The 27,491-nt window shown below is 41.5% G+C and overlaps 2 protein-coding genes across 2 annotated transcripts in view; both read right to left on the bottom strand.

Moving 5' to 3' along the window:
* GFM1 (G elongation factor mitochondrial 1) overlaps window positions 1–27,491 on the bottom strand; it is a 161,043-nt gene that overhangs the window by 93,970 nt on the left and 39,582 nt on the right. The window lies entirely within an intron of this gene.
* RSRC1 (arginine and serine rich coiled-coil 1) overlaps window positions 1–27,491 on the bottom strand; it is a 111,627-nt gene that overhangs the window by 50,918 nt on the left and 33,218 nt on the right. The window contains exon 6 of the mRNA XM_048955452.1: window positions 4,576–4,612. Within this exon, the coding sequence (XP_048811409.1) occupies window positions 4,576–4,612 (37 nt within the window). The remainder of the gene's footprint in view (window positions 1–4,575; window positions 4,613–27,491) is intronic.

Genomic DNA, 27,491 nt, shown 5'->3' with positions numbered 1-27,491 from the left:
TTAGCCCAGACCGTATTTCATCCCTGTAGGCAAATGTGGCCAAACAGAATATATTTTTTCATGGATATTCATAAGCAATTGATCTTCCGCTGTGCGATTACCTAATATGAACCTGATCCAAAGCCTTCTGAAGGACCTGGAAAGATTTCCAATAGACAGCCTGCTGCTGCCTAAGGGGCCGGTGCCCAAGTTGCCATCCCCAGTGAGATGCAGGCAGAAGCCAACGCTGGGCTGGGACTGAAGTGGAAGGCCCCAGGACACAGCCCTGCATGTGAACGTCACTGTCACCTGGCCAAGAGGTGGAGGGGACCTTCGCTGCCTCAGCTAGGGATGCCTTCCTGCAGTGCGCACCTGACAGCACTCCTCAGAGCCAGGAGCTGCTGGGAAACGGGCTGGGGAGCCAGGCTGAGAATACTTTGACAGTAACAAGAGTCAGCCTTAACGTGAAATAACTCATTTATCAATTAAAAGGGATGAAAATTAAAAGGGTTTGGGTCAGTTCAGGTCACTTCATGCATTTTTCATCAGGAGTAAGAATTTTCATGATGCACATAAACAATCTCAGGTACTGAACTGCATCTTTCACTATGGCAGATGGAGCACGAGAAACACTATCATTTTGAATTCCATATGTTAAATTAAATTGATATTAGGGTTTTTTTTTTTAGTATATTAAAAATATTTTGTTCTCAGCTAGTGGTTATTTTACAAGCTACAGACCACAATCTACAAAGGTTACATTATCAGCACCTTGCAGCATCATTCCCATCCACTAGCCTGACTGCCCACCTAATGACAGAAGAGGATTTCACTTGCACATTTAATTTATGGCAACGTCCCATCTTTAGGGCACTTTCTGCACAGCTGTCCACATTTAAGACAAAAACCTGAAGACTTCCACTGCATCCTGCATTGCCATACCCCACGGCCACACTCCCCATCTCCCCCAGTGCTGCCTCCTGTCCCAGACCTGCCCTCTATGATCTCAGGGAGGAGGGGAGGTTGGTCAAGTGCCAAGGATGGGAGACAGGGTGTGAAAAATCACAGCTCCTCAGGAGCACCATGGTGGCTTTCCTGATAGAAAGGCAGAATTTGTTTTCAGGATATGATGATTCATGTTTTACAGAAGAACACACAAAAATATTTCCTTCTCAAGTTTGTTTGCTTGTGAACAATTCTTCTTGCTAAAACAAAAAAAACCATCCAGTCATCCTGACACCTCTGCAACGATAGAGAATTCAACCTTGCAGAATGTAATTGCCCAATGAAGAATTTTGCCAGGATACCAAGATAAATGTAATTACTTACATTATGCGTGTTAATGATTTATGAACTACAGGTGTCTGCCTGGTTTTACAGCTCACTAGAAAGCCAACAGTTCCACTAGACATGGCTCCAGTAAGCCATGCTGGACACTGCTGTAACCACCCCAAGTCTGAAACTAAGCTGGAGAAAAATCAGTGGAAAGCCAACTGCTGATGTCAAGTAAAAGGGAAAAATAAATAAAGAGCAATAGCTGCTATGTAGGGATTAACACCTTCTGCATAAAGGAACACCTCTGCCATTGCCAAGAGATCTTCAGTATGAAGACCTGCAGAGAGAGCTCACACACATTAGTTACCATGAATTCCTAACCTTAACACAAACTACCTGTGTCACACCGTGCAACTAAAAGCATAAACAACAAGCTGCTGCAGCTTTGTTGGCAGAGCAATGTGCAGCAATGCAATAGGCAGCAGCACAGGAGCTCCATCTGCACCTGCTGGTGGTTATCGATCGACATGACAAGGAGCACCGGCCTTACTGCCAGACAATAACTATATCCCTACAAACCACTGATGGGCTAAACAAGCTATTAATGACAGGTTGCTCTCCATCATTTAAAACGGACTGACGCTGCTGCTTGACCACAAGGACAAGGAGGTTATTGCCTTGGAATGTTATACAAAAGACACAAATAAGATAGCTCTGCTGAAGAAACCACACGCACGGCTACGCAGTCCAATTTCAATGGAGTTACCAACAGAAAACAGAGCTGCAAACAGTTTCCTGCTCCAAGGTTTCTAAAGGTTGTTAAATTAGCAATGTATAATTCAGCAAACAAGCAAGCACCAGAGCAGCTCCTCCAGTTGGGGTGTGTTCTGAAGGAATCCATCAGAGGGTGGTGAGGCCTCGGCACTGCATCCCAGAGCTGTGTGTGCCCATCCTCCCAGTGGCTTTGGGCACCAGGTCTATGGGAGGTGTCCCTGCTCAAGGATGGAGTTGGCACAGGACAGACTTTAAGGCCCCTCCCAGCCCAACCAGCCCACAGCCCCAGGATTTGCACACTCACAGACACCAACAGCCACATGAACTTCGTGAAGTTCTCTGGTCTACTGAGAAAGGAGTTGTTTATGAAAGCATGTTTTCGCACTGAAAGTATTTGCAAGTAACAACTTGCAAAATATTTACTAAATTTTTGAAAAGCAGCCACGTGTAGCTACATGCTAAACACCCAGATGGCAGATGCCATTAGGCACATGTGAGCAGTAAGACAGGCTGCAATCCAGTAAACAATACCTGTAAAATGCAATGAGAAAGCACATCCCATTTTATTTAAAAGATTAAATAGATTTATAATAAGTAGATTTATAATCAATAACTAGACTCTTGTTTTCATTGCCAACCGTGAGGAAAAAAAAGGAGAAAACCAATTTCTTACAGGTATTTGGAGATGCAGAAAGGTGAAGTAAAAGAACTAAAGCAATAGTGTGGCTTAATTCTTCTGAGAAACGTCCCCATAATTCACTGGAGTTCAAAGGTCTTTCTGAACTTGTCTGCCATAACATTGAGATGTGAAAGTTTCCTGCATGAATCCTCCCATCCGCAGGTGCCTCGGGAAACAGTTCATTTCCTTGAGCACCCGTTCCCAGGATGGATTTTCTGAGATCACAGGGAAAGGGAAAAAAAGTCTTAAAGACCTGGAGGTTTTCGACAGATCTTTCACAGCAGTACAAAGCAGCTAATGTATTTCATGGCAATGACATTATTCAAGCATACAGCGAGTTACCGTGTCAAAGAACTTCAGGTTCCATTACTCTGCAGAGCTTCTTTCCAGCACATTTTCCCCCGAATCCCCGTGAAACTCAGGACACGAGCAGGCAGAAATCCTGGCCCACCCTCCCCTGCCCCACTCTGCTCGGAAACCACAGACCTCCTCCTCCCAAACCCGCAGGTTTGAGGTGACATTATAAATCAGACCCGCAGCTCCAGCTACTGCAGCACTCCCAATTTAGAAGAAGTACCAGTCACGGTCATCTGTCAAGACTACAGCATCTTTATAATGCATTAGAAAAATTCTCTGAACCCATCAGATTACAACGACCTGACACCATCAGAGGAATGAAACATTTTAAAAATTTATCTAAGAGATTCAACTAGCATGCAAGATACCTATGGAACCAGCAAACAAAATTAATTTTCCAACTGCTCTTAGAACTATTCACAGCGCTCGGCTATTTATTCCATTTACAGATTCTAAATACGAGTTGCAATGGAGCATTTAATATGCCGTCATTATAAAAGGGAAACTGTTGACAGAACACGCACACTGCTATCCTGCTGTTAGTCCAAGAAGGTACAGGAATATATTGGAATACCAGCTCCAACAAATCACGCTTCCCACGCGACCCCCAAAATGGGAAGCAACAACAGAAAAGCAATTTGTTCAAATGCTCGTGCAATACGCTGCGATAAGATTTTATTTTAACAGCAGTATGGAACAGTATGTATTATTTAGGTATCGTATGAAAGGTTAAGCATGAATGCAAGCGCTTCTCCTGAGGTACTGAAACACACGTGTGCCATTACTAGTGAGCATTTTGATTTAATGGGATTTAATAATCTGTTTAGATGAACTACTCCACGCTCAGATGATGCTGATGCTAACATTCTACTCTCAAGGAGCTTCAGACTTGTGACAATATTGCATTTTTTCCAGTTGTGATCAACTGACTTGTTTTTAATGCTAAGTATGTCTTGCCATCACTTGTGGTTTGAATATGTTTACTTAAACCAAAAATACTTTGCATCTCAATTATTATTTTATACTGCAGCACTGAATGGAACTTAACTCAATACATTATTCATAAGGCACAGACAGCAGAAAAAACAAAGCTGTGCACTTCTTTCAAAGCCGTCAAATTACTAAAACACACCATATTTATGCATGCAATATTTGATTGTGTGTGTGCCTTTTTTTTTTGTCACAAGTTTGTTGATTTCAGATCAGGATATGCCAAAAAACCCTACACCAAACAATTTTTTGTTTATAATTAAGGTAATCATCAATCCAAGGATTGTAGTCCATTTTATTTCATCTCTACATCAAAAAAAAGTAATTTAAAAAAATTAAAATTCCCTTGAAATGGTAAGATAAATGAAAATGTAAGTGCCTTCACACAATAACAGTAAGCTGACCCTCTGGGAAATGGTTGACTTTCTCAATTCAAGGTATTCAAAGCTCATTCAAAAGTGTTCATTTGGAATGCAGATATCAAAGATGATGCAAATGTTCAAGAGAAAATTAAAACTTACCAGATGTTCTAATCCAGCTTTGATGTTTCCAGCATCCCTGCAACAGAAGAACAGAAGTCCTAAATAGTTGCTAAATCCTTGTCTGAAACAATTTATATTTAACTCTGAAAATGGCAAAGCCATGAAATTCCTTGATTATGTAAAATTTTTATTTTTAATATCTTAATCGTTAAAATACTTTTAGAGTATTGACCACCCAAATGCACAGCTACAGAATTATTTATAACCTCAAATTTTACCTGCCTTAAAACAGCAATAAATGTTAGCATAGCAATAGAACACTCACTTGAAGAAGCATTTTTAATATAATTACCTCACAACTTCATACTGAACTTAATAAAGCAAAACACTGCATAATGGTGTTTATGAAATCCACTCTCTGTGGCTTTACATTGGTTCTGCCTCATCACCGCTCCAACAGTACAACTGGAGACTGGTTAAAAGGCAGTGCAGTGCATGAACTGCACATTAACCAAGCAGGTTGTGGGAAGAAAAGACAGAGCTACCAATAAGAAAAAAAAAAAAGGGAATAAGAGAACTCAGAGCAAAACACAGCCCATGAAATATCTTGCCATTGCAGTGTACATACGGTGTAGTGCTATCCTGGAGCAGTAAAGCTCACAAGGTTACCTGCAACGACTCTGCTACTTGAAGAAGAGAGCATCCAAACCAAAGTAAAACAATAAAAATCCCCAGGCCACCAAGTGAAGGAAGCTGGTTCTGCTTTCATTGGCTCCAGATGCCAAACATGCTTCCAAAAATGTAATCGTGTTGTTTGAGGAAAATGGGCCTTCAGCATGCCAAGCAAGGAGAAACTGCACCCAGAAGCACTTCAGAAAATCAGGTAATGAACTGCATGACCATAGAATGGTTTGAGTTGTAGTGTGCATTTATAATACTTTTTTTTTTTTTTTTTCCTCCAACAAATCATTAAACTGTATCAAGCCATAGGAGCAAAAAGTCCAACTCTACTCCTCCACCAAAGCAATGCAAAGACTGACGCTTCCATTCCCTTCATGCAAGCTATGGGCTATAGAACACAAGGTGAAGTACAACAAAACGACTACAGAGCATGAAGTTTTATTAAATTCAGAATATGTTCAGTTGCACATTATGCAGCTTAGCTGTACCTTAGACTTCTATATAAAGCTTTTATTTAAGAGTTCATAAAGCTTTCTAAAAAGTGCACACACTTCCACTTTGTTGGAGAGCATATTACGAACAAAGCGACTGATACGCCTTACTTGCACTGTTATGCAGCATTTTGCAATGAGAATATACTATTTGAGTTTGCAAATACTTCAATAGGAATTGTCTTCAACATCCGTTGTGAGGTGCTAAATGGCCTTAAGGAAATTGCTTGGGAAGCAGGATCCAAGACGCTGATGTTAGGAGCTCCCCACTAATGGTATAAAGCCTGCCCTGTTAGTGGCCTGTCTCCTCTGCTGTCCCTGTCATGACTTCATCAATATTGGTACAACTCTTTTTGCTCTGTGCTGAAAGCAGACTTAATTCAATTATAGGTCTCAAAACTGATAAAAACGGTCCTGAAGTGGAAAATGCGAAGAGATTATTGGCAAATGAATAAAGATTTGTATCGAACTAACACGCAGGAGTACAGCAGGTTTGGTTTTTTTTTTCTTTAATAATTCCCTGCCTTAAGTCTTCTGGGAACAGCGAGTTTCCCTTCCCCTCATGCAGCACATCGATTTCTGAATTAGACTGCAATATTAAATAATTAATATACTTGCCATGATTGATGTTTTGCATTAGTTGAATATTAGGTTATCAATCAAAATCCACTTGGTTTAATGTAATAATATTGAAAAAGTGTCACTGGCTGTTCATCCAATTTGTAGTTGAGGCAGCACAGATAGTAATATTGGTGTAACACACGGCTCTAACGCAGGAAATGCAGTGGCTGAACATCCATAAGGCAAACATTATCAAACAAACCAGGACAAGGTTGAGGCTGTCCTAAATAAACCCCATGGCACCTGTCAGTTTCAATGAAGTGCTCCTTCTGCTGCCACGCAGCAGACAGCAGGGACAACTAGTGAAGCCATGCATCGGTTGTTCTTCCTAGTTAAAAACAATTATCCAAACAAGATTCCTTTCAAATACTGTGTTACACAAAATCACAACTGTTGCTACAGCTCAGCCGTGATGTGCTTCAAAGTTCAAATGAGCCTTCAACCTCCACTGAATACCTTAATCATCAATGACATAAAACACTACGAGTGAGTGGCAGTTGTTATGCACATCCAGTACTGCTGTACTCCTAGAAACACCAGAAGTTGCATCAATATAAATTATCTTGATCAGGTGAATAAGTTTTGCTAAAAACTTTTACACCACGCTACACAGCTCCCAAGAGAACAACTAGTTGCCTTTCAAACAGTCTCTCCATGCATTTCATCTGTTTCTCTGGTTTGTTAGGCAAACTTGGTTTAGACTCAAGTTTCCTTTTTCCCTACACAGAAGCTCTGGCACTGTGCTTCTGGGTCTGGGACAGAAAAGAGTTGGTGACGTAGATCACCATTCACACATATGTATTTTAAAACCATACACCAAAACCAACAAGCACAATATTTGGGACAATCCAAACATTAGCTTCTGGTAATCAGAGAATCCTAGAATGGCCTGGGTTGCAAAGGAGCATAGTGCTCATCCAGTTTCAACCCCTGCTGTGTGCAGGTCACCAACCAGCAGCCCAGGCTGCCCAGAGCCACATCCAGCCTGGCCTCGAATGCCTGCAGGGATGGGGCATCCACAGCCTCCTTGGGCAACCTGTTCCAGTGCCTCACCACCCTCTGGGTGAAATTAACATCAAACAGAAAAACACAAGGCACCTACAAGGCGGCAGGAATTCAATGAAGCAAGCGTAGCCAGCTTTTGTAGTACTAGAAGCTGTCATGTAGGTGACTAATGTTAACTTCTATGCATCATAACGTATTGTTACATTAACTTAATGTAACTAAAGTTCACTTATTAGCACTAGCACTTTTGCTAGTGAAGAAATCAAAATAAACTTACTTCAAATGAAAATGAACATGTTCACATTCTTCAGTCCCCCTCATGTTATCAGCTCATTATCAAGCTTTCCCTTGAATTGTAGTTAGCAAACTCTTTGCCAGTGCTTACTAAGCAGAACCCACACATCACAGAATAATTCCACAGTACCTCTGGATGCTGAAGGACCATTCTGCTGTCCCAGATCACAGGACAGCTCAGGCTGAGGGCATGGTGGGCTCTGGGGCCAGGCCACCAGGCTTTGTCCATTCATGGTCTGGAAGCACAGCCTGAGGAGGCAGCCCTACTACTCATAAAACATGCCCACCCAGAGGACATACACCTTACACCTGGTCCCCAGCATCTCTTTCAGCCCATGCTGGCTGCTCTCTCCCCCCAGCTCTGACTCCCTCCCCCACAGCCCCTCCATCCCTCGGCACAGTGCCCTCCCAGCCCTCCTCTGGCTGCTGCCCCTCTCTCCTTGCAGGGATGGAGCTCCAGCCCCTCACCACCTTACTGCCCTCAGCTCCACTCTATGCAGTCCCAGATGTCTGATTTTGCTCCTCGGAGGACAAATGAATAAATAAAACATTTCATTGTTAGCAAGGCCCTTGGCAGCATGCCCTCTGGTTGCACAATATTAACTACAAACTACGAAGAACAGGGTCAGATGCAGCAGTTCAGGTCACGCAGCACCACACTCTCAAATAAAAGCCTTTGAATTCCACTCTGCAAACACCAGCATTTGGTGTTGATCGCACAGCGCCATCCTAAGTTGTCTCAGATTTTCATGGAGCTCTCTCACGTTTGCCACTCCACTCACTGGACCACTCAACAAGCACATCCCATAGTGGTGAATGCTTTAGAACCCACTAAGGCAGATCCAGATATGGGATTTATTGCACAAACCATTATTAATAACTCAGGCTAGCATTGTTAGCAGTCCAGGTTCTGACTAAATTACAGCATTTGTGTAAAAACAGAAGCCAGCAAACAACCACAGCTGTTAACAGCTTCCCTTCTCTCTCAGAATATGGAAATCTCCCATCCAAAACTCCACCAGCAGCAAGATCATTTCTTTCAATGGCCAATATCTCAAGGTTTCCCAGACCAGAGCTTGACATTGCATATATTGCCAGCAAAAAGAAAATTAGTTTTCCATGTATTCACTTCTACCCTTGGATATCCCAAGGCAGAGAGCAGGAGGAATGTAAGGAATAAGGTGCTGGGTTCGGGAAGGCATACCATGCTTTTGTCCGATTCCAGAAAGATAAGAGCCTGATACAGGGGAAAAGCCTGCTATCAGAAATAACCTGGATAAACACACCGTTATGACATCTGCACACTGAGCAGTCAGCAGTTACTGCGTACTTGCAGTTCCACTCTCAGCTAGATGGATTTTCACTGTCAGAGCTGCAGAGTCCCAGATGTAGCTTTTAGGAATGGACAACCCCATCGTATCGCACCAAACTTTATAGCTTCAGTATTGTTGTGTTTTCTGTAAAATTATAGGCGATGTTTCCAAGTCTGCAGACCACAGAGACTAATTTCAGCACGCTTTGGGAGAAGCAACAAAGATGACATAGAAATCCAAGCCGTGCCTGTTCTCTCCTTCAAACCACCTACAAGAGGACAGTGCTGACTCTCCCAGCAGAACAGGTAAATCCAGACCTACTGACTTCTGATGGCAAGCTGTCCAACACAGCACCAGAGGTCCGGCAGAACTGCCTGTAAAGGCTGTGCAGTGTGCAGGAACAGAACTCCAACAAACGCCTTGCTCTTCAACATGACCTGTTAACATTCTCTGGGTTGTAAATAAAATCAGTCAGCAGTAAAGAAAGTGTACTTTTCTTTTGTGAAGTGCAGTTTATACGTTTTGTAGCTAAGTGAAAATTACATCAAAGAGAGCCTACAAGAGGCAAGAGGGGAAAGCCATGAAAGGAAGCTATTTCCTCTTTCTTCTTACGTAAGGATGGAGGAAAAGAAACCTGAGTTTAGGAACTAACACAGGCACTACTACCAATTAAGCCTATTAACTAAAAAAAAAAAAAAAAAAAAAAAAAAAAAAGAATTAAGATTTCATAGATCATGCATTTATGTACTCAAGTTGCTTGAAAATGAAGACGACAGATACAATATGAACCACAGTCCTTTTTGGCACATCTGAGATACAAAACCTTGAGAAGCACAGCAACGAAAATCAAAATCCCTGCAATGAAGTATTGAAGTTACACAAAAAAAAAGAAATCCTCAATGCTTCATTCACTTCAAAGAAAAGTCCTGGACTGCTTAACAGATTTAGGAGCTGAGGCTCCTCATATCCTGTTTTCTGCTACTGAAAGATCCAACCAAACGTGCAAAATGAACTACCCAAAATGATTTAGCAGTGCAATGCCAACTGCAGAGGGGTTGCAAGTCAGAAGAAACACAGGGCAATAACCTGGCTGTCATTCTGACAGGAGCAAGCATCCTGAAAACCAGCATAATATGTTCGCTGAGAATATTCTTATCCCAGTCAGAGTCCAACAGGACGAGGTGCCATTAAGCTGTTGACTTGGTGCTACTGTTCTCGTCTTCTGTGCACAATAAGGTCCCACCAAAAGAGGGAATGCTTAGGGAGCCCTTCACTCTGAACGCTGGAGAAAACAGCCGTGATGCCTTTTGAAGTGTGAATGCTGTTTTGCTCTTACTTAATAGCACATTCAAGCGGTCTGGAACCGGTCCTGAAGAGTGAGGACTTCAAAGCTGATGTTACTGCCCTCAATGGTTCCTTCACTCCAGTCAACCAAAGAATTTATTTCACTTGGGGAAAAACAGTAAGAAGTTTGGCCAATTACTAATAAGTTAAATTTGATAAAGATTCAAGAAGATTATATGAAGGTCACTTATCAAACGCAGGAAGAAAAGCAGGAATGCCTCCCTGTAGAGAGAAACACATACAGAATAACTTGGAACTGCTGAAGAACTCTGAAGAATATAATGCAAGCTAAATTGAATCATGCTAAAACCAGGGACTTTAAATAGGACACAAGGTGAAACAATTTCCATAATATGTTATCCCAGAGAGAAGGAGAATCAGTACCCAAGAGACCTTATCAAATATTCAGGAGGGAAAAAATATATATAGCCCTGTCTCACAGAGTAAAATTCAAGATTGTATGCAATTGAAATAAACACTGAAACTAAGCAGAGGAAGAAAAGCCAAAATATGGAGCTGATAGCTTCAATATTTTCAAATAGACTACAAAACAAAAACAAAAAGAACATTTTCTCTCCGTAAGTATTTCTCAGCTAAAGGAGAGCCAAGATAACTACCCAAAAAAGCCCCCAGTTCTGTTTTACTAAGACCTGAGATCACGTATAAAAATCCTATAAATTATCAAGGCAGATTTATTTACCCCGGTTGCCAGTTCAAGCCATTCCTCAGATAAAGCTGGAAATTCAAAGGAGGCGGTAATTTGCAAGTCCTTGGAGTTTTGATACATGATTGAGCGGAGGACGCAGGTTCCCATTTTATTTCTTTCCCTTCTTTGCTGCTCTGTGCTCAGGATTGCCTCCACAAAGAGCAAAACCTTGTTAATCAAGGCCTGAACTCCCAGCAAACACAAGCAATTAAGCTTCAGACTTTGGAGCAGCACTGCCTTTGTTAACCACGTTATTTGGTAGTTTTAAATAAATTAGACATCTCTGGCCTATTTTACCTTTTCTGTAATATTATTTAGTCGATATTCAATTAAAACACATCCTGTAGGTGAAAGTGTATGAAAACATTTCAGTAAGGGACGTCGGTGGCAGTAGGAAGTGTTGCTAATTAGTCTCTAAGTACAAAATAGATTACAAAAGTAGCAAAAAGCCCAGCACTGCAAATGCACAGAACACTGCACTGAATATTAAACAAAGCAGAGCCAGTTTTAATGTCGGTAAACACAACTATAGGAAAAACTCTCTGGACTGGTAAAGAGCGTTACAGGTTAATGAGGAACATATAAAGAGTGCACAGTAATTATCATACCTAACACCTTACCATCTGTGTTTGGATGGCTGCAGAATATAAACACAGTTCATCAGCATTAATCTGAAACTAATTACACCTGCATTTTATTAGCAGAATTTTAGGATCATTATTTTCAATGCTGGATTTTTCTCAACTGCGCTCAGCTCTGGGCGATGAAGGATATTAAATTTAACTATAAATCAGGGAGAAAACTTAAATGTCCTAAGCACTAAAACAAGTTGAGTACAATCGATTTTCCCAGTTCAGAAAGCTTCTAAATCCTCGCCGTTCACCCAATTATGACTGTACTTAACCTAATGAAATTTCATTCTGCGGGAACAATACTATTCTTAAACAAATTTCTGAAAAAATATAAGATTAAAAACTTCGACACAAAGAATAAACTCCCAGAGAAAAGATGCAAATAAAATTACTATCATAATCTTTTGTTTTTTATTTGCAAGTATAAAACCGAGGAGAAACAAAAGCATGGAACATAGCATCTGTCATATCAGAATATAAAAAGATGATCCTGGCACAAAATGAAAAAGCTCTAATTCATTTGCAAATCAAGCCTGCCAGTTCTATTTCAAGCTGGCGGTAACTGTCAAGAGTTAACAAGATAATCACTTTCAATCCTGCCTTCAATGGTACATTACACTGTTATTCCATTCAATAAGGCCGTTCTTTGGGGCACTAGATGAATGGTTTTCATTTCTAACTCTCACAAAAAGTTGCAGAAAAAAAAAATCCATGGGGCTTAAGAAAGAAATCCCTTTATGGGCATTTATCTGCCGGCACTTGCTTTTAGGCAAAATGAGATATTTGGATACGTTGGTGTCCATTTACCTCCTCTACTCCTTCAGGCCCTCGCTCTGTTGATAAAGCAGCACACAAGGACTCCTCACGCCCGCGGTTCATTTTCTGTACCTATGCACATTAAAGGAGTTCTGAGAGCACTGCAGGTGTGCGCAGCTCACTGCGCCCCGGAACGAGGCAGCATCTGGGCAGGGCCACCTCCAGCTCCACTGCAGACTGCAAAATACACTACATGCTCATGGAAACGTGCTCGAGGAAACTATCAGCAGTTCCTCACTGAGAGTTTAATAAAAATAAAGTTCACTATTAAAAGCATTCTTCCTGTGAAGCAAGTTAATATGGAAGTTGTCTGTATTAGTTACTCTTCATTATTTTTTCACTTATTATTATTTACTTAACTGCTTTTGAAGATTCTGTGCTATGTGTTCTTCACAAACGGATAACATCTTTTAGAAAAGAAACTGTGGTAAGTATTTAAAACTTTGAGGTAGAGAACTTTGTGTAATCTCTGTGAAAATAACTGAGAATCAAAACCAAGAACTTCATGCTTTTGCTCATCACTCTACCACGGTGGGTGGTGATAGGACAAGGGGAACGGTCTTAAATTGAGACAGGGGAGGTTTAGGTTGGATATGAGGAGGAAGTTTTTCCCCCAGAGGGTGGTGAGGCACTGGAACAGGTTGCCCAAGGAGGCTGTGGATGCCCCATCCCTGCAGGCATTCAAGGCCAGGCTGGATGTGGCTCTGGGCAGCCTGGGCTGCTGGTTGGTGACCTGCACACAGCAGGGGGTTGGAAACAGATGAGCACTGTGCTCCTGTGCAACCCAGGTCATTCTAGGATTCTATGATCACTCTAAATTGCTATTATAAGATGCCTACATAAAAGGCTGCTTCATATAGTTATGTAATCTATTATTAAATATTCTGAAGTGACAATTTACATTTTTTATACTAACTTCAGAAGTTTTGTTTGTTTGTTTTTAAATAATCCCCATAGATATCAGTTCACAAAAGAAAAACCCATACTAATACCTGTATTTAACATCTAAAGTTAATTACCCCTGCCCAATCTCCGGCCTGCTCCCCATCATCAATGCCAACAAGCTTACTGTCAGATGGGTAGAGGTGTTCATTCCTATACAGGGTAAAGACTTATTCTAAAAGAAGCAGAACTACCTGATGTCTGACAGTTGGTTTCTATCATCCCATCTGCTTTACCTAACGCACCCTGGAATACTTCAGATCATAGCAGACTCAAGTTTCCAGTTGCATTTCACAGTTTGTTTCTATTGTACTTCATTCCAAAGGTCTTTGCAAATCTCTCACCTTTTTTCCCCAATCTGGGCACTCCAGGCGGGCTGAGCACATGCTGAGTGGCAGGAGAAAGCCAAGAGATCTTCCAGACCCATGGAATCCAACATGGAGCAGCCTCCCCAATAGCTTTAGGTCACAAACAGGCCTGTGCCCTGTTTATTTGTTATTTCTTTCTCCAATACTTGTAATGGTCTTTGACTATTTACAAGTCTATTATTATTTAATAATATTAATGCTAAAATTGCTTTTGCTCTTATGCTCACTACCCATCTACTCCACAGAGAAAAGCTTCAGAATTAATGGACATGTTCAAAACATTGCTATGCCAGGGCTGGAAACAGTGATGCTGCCAATGCCCAAAACACTACATTAAATCACAAGAAAATTTCAGTAAATAATTCTTCTCATAGAAAATCTTACAACTCAAAAAGAAACCCCAAACACAAAACAAACCCAAACCCAATACTGAATGATGCTGTTTAAGTACCTCATATCAGTGTGAGTTGGCCCAAAACCTCCTTAAGGCTCCATGTCCAAATGTTCCTTGGGTATGTTTTTACCACAACACACATTCATTTTACTCTCCAAAATAGCTGGTTTTATTAATAGGCTTTTAACCTTTTTCTTGCATCAAAGAATGCAATAGCATCTCCCCAGTTCAGCATTTATCATGCCCAACACCTCATAAAGGACGTCTCCAGTAAAAAGAGAGCAGCGCTGGCTTTGTAAGGTGAGAAGCAGCCAGCTGAGATGTAGACCAGGAGTCTTAATAGGATCTTGTGTTTTGGCTTTCCTTCAGTGACATTAAAATAAGTCATAATGCAAGCAACTGATTTGCTACCAAGCTGATCAAAATTAATAGATAAGACAAAAATATTCAGCACGTCTCATTCTACAGCCAAGATTTCTCTCAAATGTTATTTTTCTAATATGAAGCCAAGAGATTCCTGAAAACATCAAGCACTGTAAACATGGCAGTTTCTAAGGACACTTGGATGTGAAGCAGTTTGGAGCTTGGATAGTAAAACCAGCACTTCCAGTTGTACCTTCAAATATCCTGAAAAGCAGCACAGAGTATTCTATAACAACAACTTCAGAACAAACAAGCTGCCAGACCCTGCAAGAGCAAGATTCTCTGAGAACTCCTAGACTGTGCAGAAAGACCTGGAAATGAGGATGGACAGATGTGGATGTGTGCTCCACGTGTTCTGACCACAGAAGTCTTCTGGTCACGGAGCCAAAGGCACTTCATCACTGCAGACCGCTGAGCAACCTGATTCCGTTTCACAAATTTAACTGTCAATATAGCACTGGGTAGAATTGGAACTTACACGTTAGTCTGAGATGGAGGGAAGTGATCTGACCTCGAGCCCCATTCCTGACTGGGGAAAGAGAAAGCCATTGCATCAAATTCAGAATACAGAACGACTGACCAGTCTGCTGTACTGATCCACAGAAGCAGCGTATTGAAATTGCTGGAAAAAGCCCCGTGTGTTGGCTCCTCTCCTAGGTTTCCAGTTTTGGCTTAAACTCACAACACACAAAATTGCTACGTCTTGCACACATGTGCCAAAATCCAGTGTCCCCAGAAACTCAAACTGGAACCATTCCAAGTAATCAAACATTCGTGCAACAATGGTCAGGACCGAATGGACTTCTCCACAAAGGCACGACAGGATAAGCTGCCTACTTAACTTTCTGTTCAGGCAAGATATTGGAAAGTTATGTGAACGTCTGCACAGAATCATTTTAAGTCATTAAAAACAGGTCAAAATGTTGTTCTTTCTCTCCTTCCTTCTATATACATACACACATATCCCCTTCCTCTGGTCATTGTGGCTTAAAGTCAACAGGGATGGGTAACTGTCACACCAATACCAACAGCAGGAATAGAAACAGAAGAAACTGGAAGAACAGAATGAAGCAATTTAAAACAATCCCTGTCCTTACACGCAACAGGGGAACAAGCTGTTAACTATGCATACTTTTTATACAAAACCAGACAGAAACGTAGCATAAGCAATACCCAGGATAAACAATAATCTTCATCAAGCACAGAAGATGGGTAAAACCCAACTGAGAAACAATTGCAAACTATGTCCAATACCTGCAATTTAACACGCGCTCTTTTTCTTGTACAACTGTTGCACAAACCAGTGCAAAAGTTAACAGAACAACATCCAACCTTTACCCACAACGTGCCCTGGCACATATTGCCTGGTGCATTACAAAAGTGTTCTTACAGGCTTTCCTCCTGCCTCTTCTACGTGATGTGCTTACGTCACCCATCACAACTACGGTAACAAGGAGGGCTGAAATTAGAGCTCTCCACAGCATCTTTACCCTAATAGAATGTCAGAGGATGCAGTCGTTGAATGAGAAAAAGCCAAGGGCTGAGAAATATCTGAGAATACTCCAGTAGCTCAGCACCAGGTAGATTTTCAAATTAAAACACAGACCCCTAAGCCACAGCCCAGGGAATTTGCTGTCCCTCGAATGTGGAATTGATCTGAATGCAATTACTTTACTCCTTTAGCTCCGTTTGACTTTGAACTAAACATCAATTAGTCCACAAACATAATACTGCAAGATCTGTTAACTCCAATACTGACTCTTCCATAAAAGATCTGAAGCAAATTTATTGGCCTTCATTTAATAGCTTTCAGCAATCGCAAATATCACACACAAAAGCTCAACTTCATTTTCTGATGGTCACTTAAACCTTTAATTCTCATGATAAAACTCACTCAGTCTCAGTTTTTTAAAACCTCTAAATTAGCAAACAAGACACCACATAATATATGCCATAAGCATAGGTCTCCTCTGAAAAGCTGGGACCTCGCAGAGCTTCAGCTGCGATACACGCCATTGAGCCACGGCCAATATAAGCTAATTTGAATAATCAATATGACAACCTTATTTTTCTAATGCAAACAGGATTGATACAGTAAGGTGTCTCACTGCCACATCACAGTCATGGCCTCTTTTAACCCCTAATTAGATTTAGGCGATTATCCCTGCTCTTCCTTACAAGTGTACAGCCCGGATAAGAGATGACAAAAGCTATCTGCCACTTACTCAGCCTTTGCAGACTGCAGGTTATCCAGGGAGATACAGGGTAAGATCAGCAAACAATTGTTATTCATATCATCTACAGTTTGAAGATAGTCACAGCTCTCCATACACGCTAAGTGAAAATAGCCCAGAGCATTAGGTAAATGCAAAACGCTTAAGAACATCAGCGTTACACAGATGGAAATTCAAGGTGATGTTGGGGAATTATGCTTAATTCAAACTGGTTATCACAAAGAAAACTATCTAGCGGCTACTTGCTTTTCCAGACAGGAAACACTGAGCTCTCAACAGATTTGTGCTCATTGTTTATGTGTGGGTGACGCTGAGTACTTTACATGGATATTTCTAAGAGTCAAACTTAGAAACAGCAATCCCAATAGAATTACATAGCTAAACAAAGTAGTAAAAGACAGAGAAGATCTATTACAGAAATGTAATCACATTTCATTTACAAGAACTCTTATCTCAAGCATTTAAACATAAAATTTAAACAGTTTTCCATTTTATTGTGCTCAGTATTTGAGCTAATAAGATATAAAAGTATAATCACGTTAGCGACATTTCTATTGCATTACATAGACACAGTCCTAGATTAAAGGCAGAGCAGGAAAAAGAAAGCATGATGCTGCACATAAAACCGAGCGCGTTTCTCCTGGCAGAAATAAGTACCTCAGTACCACATGTGAAAACCACCGTGCTAAAATCCCATCTCGTGTTCACTAATGTCTATTCCCACATGAACTGAAAAAGTATTTCCATACATACCATGCATCTGTGAATGTGTTTAACAGGTTTCTTTAACCAGCAGGGCTTTTCCTCCATGCTAGGGTTTTACTCCTATTGCAGGCCATACAATGACAGATCTGGAAATAACGTTTATCCAAGTCAGACGCAACCCTCCCATGGCTGGAGTGAATCTTCTGTTTTGTTTCTAATTACTGTACACAGTGCCACTAAACAACCCTCACCAACAGTGCTTTATCAAGGTAAAGCAGCCTACAGCTCAGCATCCATCTCCCTTCTGTGGAGTTACCTCCCACTGAAGACTCAGCACCTTTCAGTTCCTGCTTCTCCCAAGCCCATGTGTGCGCTTAATGCTTCTGCTGCATAGCTTACCTTGGCTGCAGACATCTCACTTTCTTAATGACTGCTTTTTGAAGAGGTTTAACCATTCCTTCATGGGATGTTGGGCAACATGCTATATATTCAAGTAGCCCTTGGAAAACAGAGCCATCTAGTTCCATCTGACTGCTACTGCCAGCTCACAAACAAAGCTTGCAGAGCTCAAAAGGCTTGCCTAGAAATAACCAGCCACAGCAACGCACAAAGGGGGAAAGAGCAATAATGAAAGACAACCGTTGGGTTACTTTAACGTGAGAGAATCTTATTTCAATTTCATTCCAGAAAATTCTCATCAACTTGCAGAAAAATTAAATGTTGCATTCCCTATAAATGCTCTCCATGGGTTGGATTATAAAATAGTTATTGAGAATGGTTTGATACAGGAAAAAAAGAGTCAGCATGAATTGTTTCTACTTTCAAGCTTCTCATTGGATTGCTCTCACAGAAGTAATAACGTGGATTTCTTTTATAATAGAAGTACTGCTTACACAAGCATCAAGTTTTTCCGTACTGAAAACTACAAGTTAAGGAAGGGAAAGAATGCAAAGAAACCCCGGTTGAAGCAGGGCTGCTCACTGCAGGAACTCTTCCACCTCCCATATAACCCAAGTGCTGCTGGAAGGATCCCCAAGGGAGGGTTGATGCCTGTTGCTCACTGAAGTCCACTGGACATCTCACATCACTTCCGAGTTACTACAGCCTAAATGATATTAAAAAAAGCCCAACAACCTATTCATTAAAATAGAAAAAGAACAATGTTATTATGGAAGCTAAGAAGGACAGAATGCAGCTTCCTGTTCCAGGTATTCTCTTCTACCTCCCTTCCCATGCCCAGCCAGAGGAAAGAAGTGCAAGCTGTTGCTTTGCTGCCAAACAGCATGAGCTCAAACACAGCAACGCAAGCTGAGATCTGTCAGTCCAGACCTGCACGTAATGGAAAAAGAAAAACCACTGAGAAAAGTTGATGGGAAGAGAAAAACACTTCCAAGTTGTCAACACACTGCAACACGTAACTGTCAGCATAACCCTTCTGTGGTTTGGTTTTTTTTGTTTTCTTTCTTCCTCCGTTTTAAGTTGTGCTTAAATTGGTAATTTATTGAAAACAAATGAGCAAAACCTTCAGTGTTCCCGATTACCAGCCATACAGCTATTTCTCTAGAGAAGATATCTATTTTATAACCTTTAAAGTTAATGGCAATAGCTTTCAACAAGCTCTGGGGCATAAGGTGTTTGGTTTTGTTCTTTTTTAAACAAATTATGCAGTGGATTTTCATCTTTTGTCCTCTTCTATACAAAGTGCATTTTGACCTTTTAAGCAAGATTTCATGTCTTCCACTACACATAAGCCCCCACCTTCTATTCCATCTTCATGCTCACAGAGCATCCCGACTTGCAGAGGCCCACCAGAAATTAATGACACGTAGAAAGCAATACTACAGCATTAGCTACAGTTTCACAAGGAGAAGGCAACAGAACAGAACAAGGATTCTTGCTGTGAAGAGTAACATCCAGATCTGTCATTTCGCTTGGCTTAATTAAAGACAATTGCTTTGACAATCCATACTATGAGTACAGCCAGCAGTCAACAACTACGTACTGCCAAAACCTAATTTTAGGAGAGGATGGAAGAAGGAAAACCAGGACATGAGAAACCCTTTCACTCCCGCCCTCCTCGAGGCTGAGCTTTGCAGTATTGGACGCATTCGTCAATCACGCTCTGCTGAATGCTGTCCTATAAATACATTACGTGTATTTCTTTAATATTTTGTCAAAGCACAGAGCAGTGCCCACCTGACGAGAATCAATAGGAAAAATCCTTTTCTCTCTTTGACACAGCATGATGCCATTAAGCAGCCTTCAGAGATTCTGATCTGAGCAGCAAAGTCAGACCTTCCTGATCAATTCCTTAATCCATTTTGAGAAAAGAGACTGATCTTGCTTTTTCGATTTCTGTCCAGGAAACAATCATCATTCCCAACATAATTCACCGTTAAATGGGCCTTGTCTTACGAGAACTTCAGCAGCTGGAAGCAGATGAGGAGCAAGCCAGGATCCAGGAGAATCAACAGGACATCTAACGGGCTTCCTCTGGCTTTCCATTTCTACCTTGGAAGTCACTGAAAGCATTTCCCAGCCTCGTCCTTCATGGATCTTTAAAAATGTTGCTTTTAACATTATAAATAATGCATACATTGGCACCGAAAATCAAAATGATTCCAAGAACTTTTTCCTCCAGAAAAATCTTCAGTTCTCCAAGTGGCTGCTAGGGCTGCCACAATGCAAACTGGGAACAAACCAACACGAAGCTCAAGTACTGATGCCATAAAAAAGCATGGCTGGAGATAACACACTCTCAGTGTTGGTGGGTCCTTCTGCCAAGCTGAAGATGTTTTATGCCAAGACCAGATCATAACAGAGATGAGCTGTTAAGAGCCTACAAACCTGTTACATTAAAAAATCTCTGACCAAAACCAGCTGGGAGAAGCTCAGCAGACTGGCTCAAGCAGGAGGCTTGGGTTGGGCAGTCTCCTCCACAGGTAGGCCTGAGAATGTGCACACTTCAGCAAGAAGTTCTTTTAACAGAATGGTGTTAAAAGAGAGAAATGAGCCCTGCTCGCACCCCTGGCAGCACCCAACCACCTATCTCGAGCAGCTGCCCCACCAGCCCCAGGTTGCCCTGTATCCCAATGGAAGGTTGCATCGCAGCTGGCACCACCTGAGATCCATGCATGCATGCATGCAACCCCTTCCAGCTTCCTAAGGTCATGCAAACATGTCCAAACCTACTGCAGGTTTGGCTTTTTAAAACAAACAGAAGGTGATCTTCAACCATGCAAATGCTAGTTTTATTAAATTCATTACAGAATTTTATTACCAAAACCTGTCATATTTCATCTGTATGTACGTACTACAATGTGAAATAACAAAGAAAACGTTTGCTGGATTTTTTTTCCCAGTTGCCTGTTGTTTGCTTGCTCAGAAGAAGCAGAGCATGCTGTGTTTGTTTTGTTTTACTTAAATAATTGCTGGGGACTCCTCTGCTTTAGTTCCACGATAGCAAGGCCCTGGCTATACGGTTAGGTGATTACTGTATCTCTGCAGTTCAGTATCTGCAGGGTGTCTGAATGCCACTAACTACTTAAACCCAGTAAAGAGATTACAGCTCACGCTAACTGGATTTTCACAGCTCCGTATCATTCAGTTTGGATTCCTCATACACAGATTAAGAGAGTCCATTAAAACAACAGTCAGCTGCTCCCGAAGTGCAAGGTGCCTTGATATAAAAAGAGCCACATGTTTACATTCAGGGAGAATGTGAGTGTGTGTGTAAATGAAATACTCTTTCAGAAATAATTCTCTATTGAGGAATTATTCAATTTTCAAACCCAAGATAATGCAAATTATATAGTTATAAAAGGACAATCATGGTGGCTGGCAGTTTCAGAGACTGCATAGTTTTGAAAACAGCTTAAAGTAATGTGTGTCTTTGAAGATATAGCCTTCAAATGGATTCCAAAATCTACTTCTGTAAATACAAGGAACAGGCATGCCCTCATCGTATGAGAATTGGGCAGGAAAGCTAATTCAACAAGCATCTCTAACTGATAGAGCTATGAAGCTAGAACACAAAACCTACACTTTTGTACTTCCTACCACTACTAAGTTGATTTTCTTCTTTAAAAGTGTTTCGAAGCGCAGAAGTAACACAGCTTCACTTCACAGCAGGTCTTTTTGTGGTTCATGTAGGTATCCGGGCCACCAGACAAGGCAGGGGGGTTTTCCACATTTCTAAATTTAATTCTAATTAGAAAATAGGGTCCAATGGGGACAGGGCCCATCAATTCAAAGCACACAAAACAAATTTCATTCAGTGAATGCTTACTTCTTCCCAAGCACTTGCATTAAAAACAAAAGTACCACATTGTTGCTTACAGCCTAGTCAGAGATAATTAACAGAATTGACACAAACCAAAGAGTTACTGTGGGTAAAAGCTATTTGCTTTCTGGACGTTCAGTGACATCCATGCAACTGTGCCCACAGCTCACATGTGTGCTCCCTGCCTGGCGTCCACGCAGCATTTTAGAGTTTGTTAGCAAAAAGCAAAGAAACACCATATGCTGCTGCCCCAGTCTTGCAGCCACTAAATAAATGAGCATCCTTTTCAGATATAAAAGGGGACTTTTTAGCAATCAAAAAGAAAAACAAGTCCGCCACAGCCCAAATGACAATAGCAACAAATCCAGGTCAAAGGCGAGTGACCCCAGAACCACTCCAGGCATATGGGCAGCTCTTTCCTTTTCAGGGGGAAACATTCACTCTGCTTCCCATTAGCTTTTGCCCGGCTTCCTGTTGAGGAAGTTGTCCTCACTTGGCCTCTCAGTTCCTCCTAAGCTCCAACAAGTGCACACCTTCTGCCAGCAAACCCAACTCAAGTGCTTCTCAAGGCTCTGCAGGTCTGCAGGCACCACCTGCACCATGCCCTGCAGCAGCTGGGTGGGAACGAAGCCAAATCACTTAATTCCTTCCAGTATAATGCCAAACCTCTGAGAGGGCAAGTTATGAAATCTGCATGAGTAAAACTGATGTCAAGGTACCACCATGATTACCTGGGAAGCAATGACACCTTCAGTGAGCTGTGCATTTGGAGCCCTGGAACATCTCCAGCACGAGGACGAGGAGGAATAGGCCTCCTGACACAATCTTGCACTGACTTCAAAGATTCTGGACAAGGTTTTGGCTTAAAAATAATCCTTACTTGTTATATTTTGAATCAAACCTACAAGTGAGCTATTTGTCCTTCAAACTTCAGCTGCAAAGCAAACATCACTGCACAATACAAGCTTCCGAAGCTTCTTCAAAACAAGGACTAAAAGACAGCCCAAATAATTAACAATAACTGATGAATTAAGACTGAGCACAGTGCAAATTAAACAAACGTTGTAGCACCCTGAACATCAATTTATATTTGTACATTTCTGCTACTTAATAAATGTATCTTGTCATGTGAAATTTTAAAGAAAAGGCCTTGGAGTGACAAAATCAGTCTCAGTGTGACAAAATCCCATTTGTAAGTGAATAGAGATGATTGAACACAAATACCTTAGGCCAACAACTACAGAGATTATGTTTTGGAAGCAGCATGTGCATAATTGGATCAGATAAACAGGAACACTTTGCAGATTTTGAGAGCCACCTCTTGTTGCAGCAGAGGGTATGGGAAGCGATAAGCTACCAGTGGCCCTTTGCATTGTCTGGCCTATTAACATAAATGCTGCACCCAGAGGAATTGGACCTGAATTGAGGCTGGGTAATTGCTGGATGTGTTAAACCCAAAGAAGTCGCAGGATCGTTTTTCCCTACTTACATCATACACTGTAAAAGTGAAACGTGAATCAGGACTATCTTCCAAAAGCTGAATGTTGTGGGCGTATGTATTTAATGTGAATCTTACAGACAGAAAGTGATCACTCACCAATTAACGGAAATAGAAGCAGGCAGTGAACGTACAAGCTGTCCACTCACCAGCTTTCCATTGGCAAGACTGGAAAGACAGATTTAAAATAGAAGTGCTCCAAACCACAAATACATCATGGGAAGAACGAAATATTCCTTAATGCAAACAAACAACAGCGTTTTACTCTAAGGCAGTACAATATTGGTTAAATATACCACCTTATCTTCCCATTTTTGCAAAAAAACAAAAAAAAAAAAGATTTATAATGTAAAGATTACCTAATAACTGCCAGCTTTTTCAACAACTGGTCTTAAATGCAAGAATTCACACTACAAATGGATCCATCCCAAACCTTCGTTTGTTAGAAAAGCATTTGCTTAGCAAATGACAACCCATTCCATTGTGACAGAAACATAACAAACAGTTGTTAAAACCAAGCAGAGTGAAAATGAAAAATAAATAAAGCATTCTCGCTTACTGTCAAAGCAAGATTTCCCAGAGCAAACTCCAACTTCCAGCTGCATCTCCTTGCTTTTTAACAGCAGCGCCTCGCTGTTCCTCGGCACGCTGAGGGGATCTCTCCTCCCAATCAAACATTTACCCTTCGCCACTGGTGAAAGGCAACAAGATCTCTTTACAATGTCTCGCCTTTTTCAATAAATTTTGCATGAAAACATGTTACCCAAGCACAAAGTTGCCTGCTGTCACGTTGGAAGTATGATAAATGTTTAATGAAAACAACACCACACAGCTTGGTGTCAGACAACAGCTATCACACAGCCCCGCTTTGATCTGAACAGACACTTAAAAGGAGTTCTGAGCGTGCTTTGCACCACAGAACTCCATAACCTATATGCAAATAGGAGAAAATTACCATAAATGACTTCCTGCCGTACCGTGTGTGAAGAGGTGAGAAAAACATGGCAAGCTCCATGAGCATCTCAACACCGCCAAGCTCTGCGATACCCAACGTTCCTCACTTGCTCCTGACACCTCCTGCCAAGCCCTGCCAAGCTCAGCCCTGTGCTGCCAGTGCTCCGGGCCACAGCCAGCAAGGAGCATGAGAAGGAAGCCCCACGAGCACTGCTGAAGTACTGAGGGCACACAGCCATCACAGAGCATCCTGAGTGTGAAGGGATCCATAGGATCTCTGAGTCCATCTCAGCGAATGCCAGGACCTGCAGCTCTCCATTCCAGGGGTGCTGTGCATTTAAGACACGAATCTTCAGCTCCATTATGCTTCTCTGGGTAGTTAAGCAGTCGTCAGCCCATTAATGCAAAAACGTATCGATAGTCTAATAAGGAGCAGAAATTAAACGGGTGGTCGGCTTTGATTAATGGCACAACACTTCTTTTTTCATAACAACTGAAAAGCTGCTCTTAATTTATTCCATTAAAAATTGTCAAAAACACTTTAGAAAGTAATTCAGAATTCTCCTGCTGAGAAAGCTAAGGTGAAACCAATAAATCTAGCACAAGTTATTTGGAGCTAACAAGTTTCTTGTCCTCCAGTCCAACAATGAACAATGATGCTTATGAAAACCACACCTCAATCCCTTCAGAACTTAAGTGTTCTTAACCCAATGATTCAAATAATAACCATGATTCAACAAAAATTCAACAGTGTGCTCACACAGGACACTGAAAGCATGTATGCAAGTTGCTTCAAAAAAAGTGAATCTAAAAAAAAGCAGAAGAGATGAACGTAATGATTTAATTAGCAAAGCTGGTGGCAAGGCACCACAGCAGTAGAAACACACATTTAAGCAAAGCACAACTATAAAAGAGCTTAAGACATCATTGGATTACCAGCATGCAGAAGTATCTGGGGTGAGTCATGGTTACATTCAGAAAAATGCCAGTTTACCTTCACTTGAACTGATCTTCATGAGAGAAGTTGGAAAAAGACAGGTCTAAGGAGCACAAGGAGGAGGAAGCCAGCTGTCAAAGCAGCCACAAGAGGTTCACAGACTGCTGAAGCTGGAGCACCTCTGGGTCTGCTTGGGAAACCCAGGCTGTAGCCAGGCCTGTTTCAATCCGAGACCAGGAATAGCCTATTTGTTATAGGGCTACTAAAAATTTCCTACATTTAATACTTCTTCAGTAAGGATACGCATTAGGAACAGTTACATAACTGGTATATTTAACATACCCAAGAAAAAAGAAACCTCATTGCACAAATAAGACCAAAATTTTCCTGGTTAAGTAAGCCACCCTGCAACACTTAGGAAAACGTTACAGCCTACAGTGCATTTTTAAAAGGTCACTAATGTCCACAAGTCAGGACATAGTCTAGCTAACACTGTGTTAGGAACTGAAAAACCACGAAATAAAGAGCAAAGCTTCCAAACTGGAGCACTGGATTAAGCTTTGAAGCTTCAGAAATATGGGGGGGGGGGGGGGGGGAAATACTAAGCCCATTGAAATTAGTGAGAAATCAGAGAGAGAATACTATTTGGAGGGGAAGAGAGGGGATAGAAAGGGTTGCTCTATTTCTTTGGAGTAAATAATCACTGCTTCTCCATTAAATATTATTTCTTAAAACAAGTGACAAGTTATAATGCAGTAATGCTATAATGTGATGGAAAGTACAGCAATAGCAGCAGAGTGGCACAACTCTAGGCTGCAGCAAGTGAGAACAAGCCCCAGTGCAGCTGCTGTGGGCGCAGAAACCAAGGAAGAAAATCTTCCTACCTTTGGAAGGCCTCAGGCAGGCAGGGATCTCCAGCAAGATACCTCTGCCTCCGCTGCCAACCCTTAAATGAGGTCTTGGAAGGGTTGGCTCCTGGCTCTACGCCTTCCAGTCACTCAGGCACATTGCATGCACCTGAAATCCTCTGGGCTGGCCCTGCCTTCCCAACAGGTGCTCAATCACTGCTTCAAGACACAACTTAGCATTTCTGCTAAACAAGTGGAGGAAAACAGTGAAACAAAATGTGAGCCAGGTGCAGGATCAGTGAGGATGTACCTCATAGGCATGTATGCAAAAACCCATTTTGGAACCAACTGGTTGCCTGCTTCAGTCTTACCCAGGAGAACGTCAGGTTATAGGCACTAAGTACAACATATATATCACATTTTACGTCAGATGAGGTTTGCTGAGATTGTTTTGTTTTAGGAAAAGGGCACACGAGTCTAGGCATACCTGGAGACATCAGCAGAATGGATCAGAGCGCTAAGGTCTGAACCACTCCCAGCTACAGTCTTCTGGGAGCTCAGGTAACACTGGTGGTGTTGGCTCATTCCTTTGGCACACAGACACTGGTTTCCCACTCTTTATTCAGTAATTACATATATTACATATATACATATGTATATATAGATAGATACACAGGGCAGCCAAGTGTAGGATCCGATCAACAACCTCGATAGAACAAAGAATACTAAAGTCTTGGGTTTGTTTGTTTTCATAGAAGTAAAATGTAATAAAAGAAACCCAGTGGACTAGAACTTACTGGTAAGTACTGGGCACCAGATGTCCAGTCTGCACCACAAAATTTTGCAGAGCTAACAGAAAATGGCCATGCATCACAGAACAGACACTGGCCCTGATTTAATCAGTTCCATTTTATTTATAACATCATAACACGCAGAAGAGGCGCTGGGTTCTGTAAAACACAAAGGTGAGGGAACACCTCAGAACAGCACTTGTCACTGAAACTTCAGTGAGACCAGGAGAGCCACCAAGGCCTGTGTTAAGGACAAAGCACTGGCAGAGTTCTAGAATGCAGGAATGGCCCAGAGCAATAACGTGCATGATATCACTACTGCAGTCATGGGTTGTAACTAGAGAACAACATCGTTATTTCAAACAGAGAAATATGATTTGAAACTTGGCCTATGAGACTGGAGGAATAGAAAAGGCTGCAAGGCCAAGCCAGTGCTTTTGCTTCAGAAATGCTGGCAACGGTTACTCAGCAAAAGCCACACCATTTCTTGGTTTCTTTAATATCTTTCCAGGCAAAAGGAATACAGCTCAAACTACTATGGGATTAGGAGACAAAAGCAGACTGATTAGTTCAGAATACGTGAAAATGGAAGGAAAATGAACAGCATAGCAGCAGTCGGATGGCTGAACATTTGAGAACATTTCTTGCTGCCTGTTTATCTCCAGCTTTATTTTAC

The sequence above is a fragment of the Lagopus muta genome, chromosome 9, assembly GCF_023343835.1.
Source record: "Lagopus muta isolate bLagMut1 chromosome 9, bLagMut1 primary, whole genome shotgun sequence".
In the NCBI taxonomy this organism is placed as follows: Eukaryota; Metazoa; Chordata; class Aves; order Galliformes; family Phasianidae; genus Lagopus; species Lagopus muta.
Note: the sequence above shows the minus strand (reverse complement) of the source record. Positions and strands in the feature narration are given on the sequence as shown.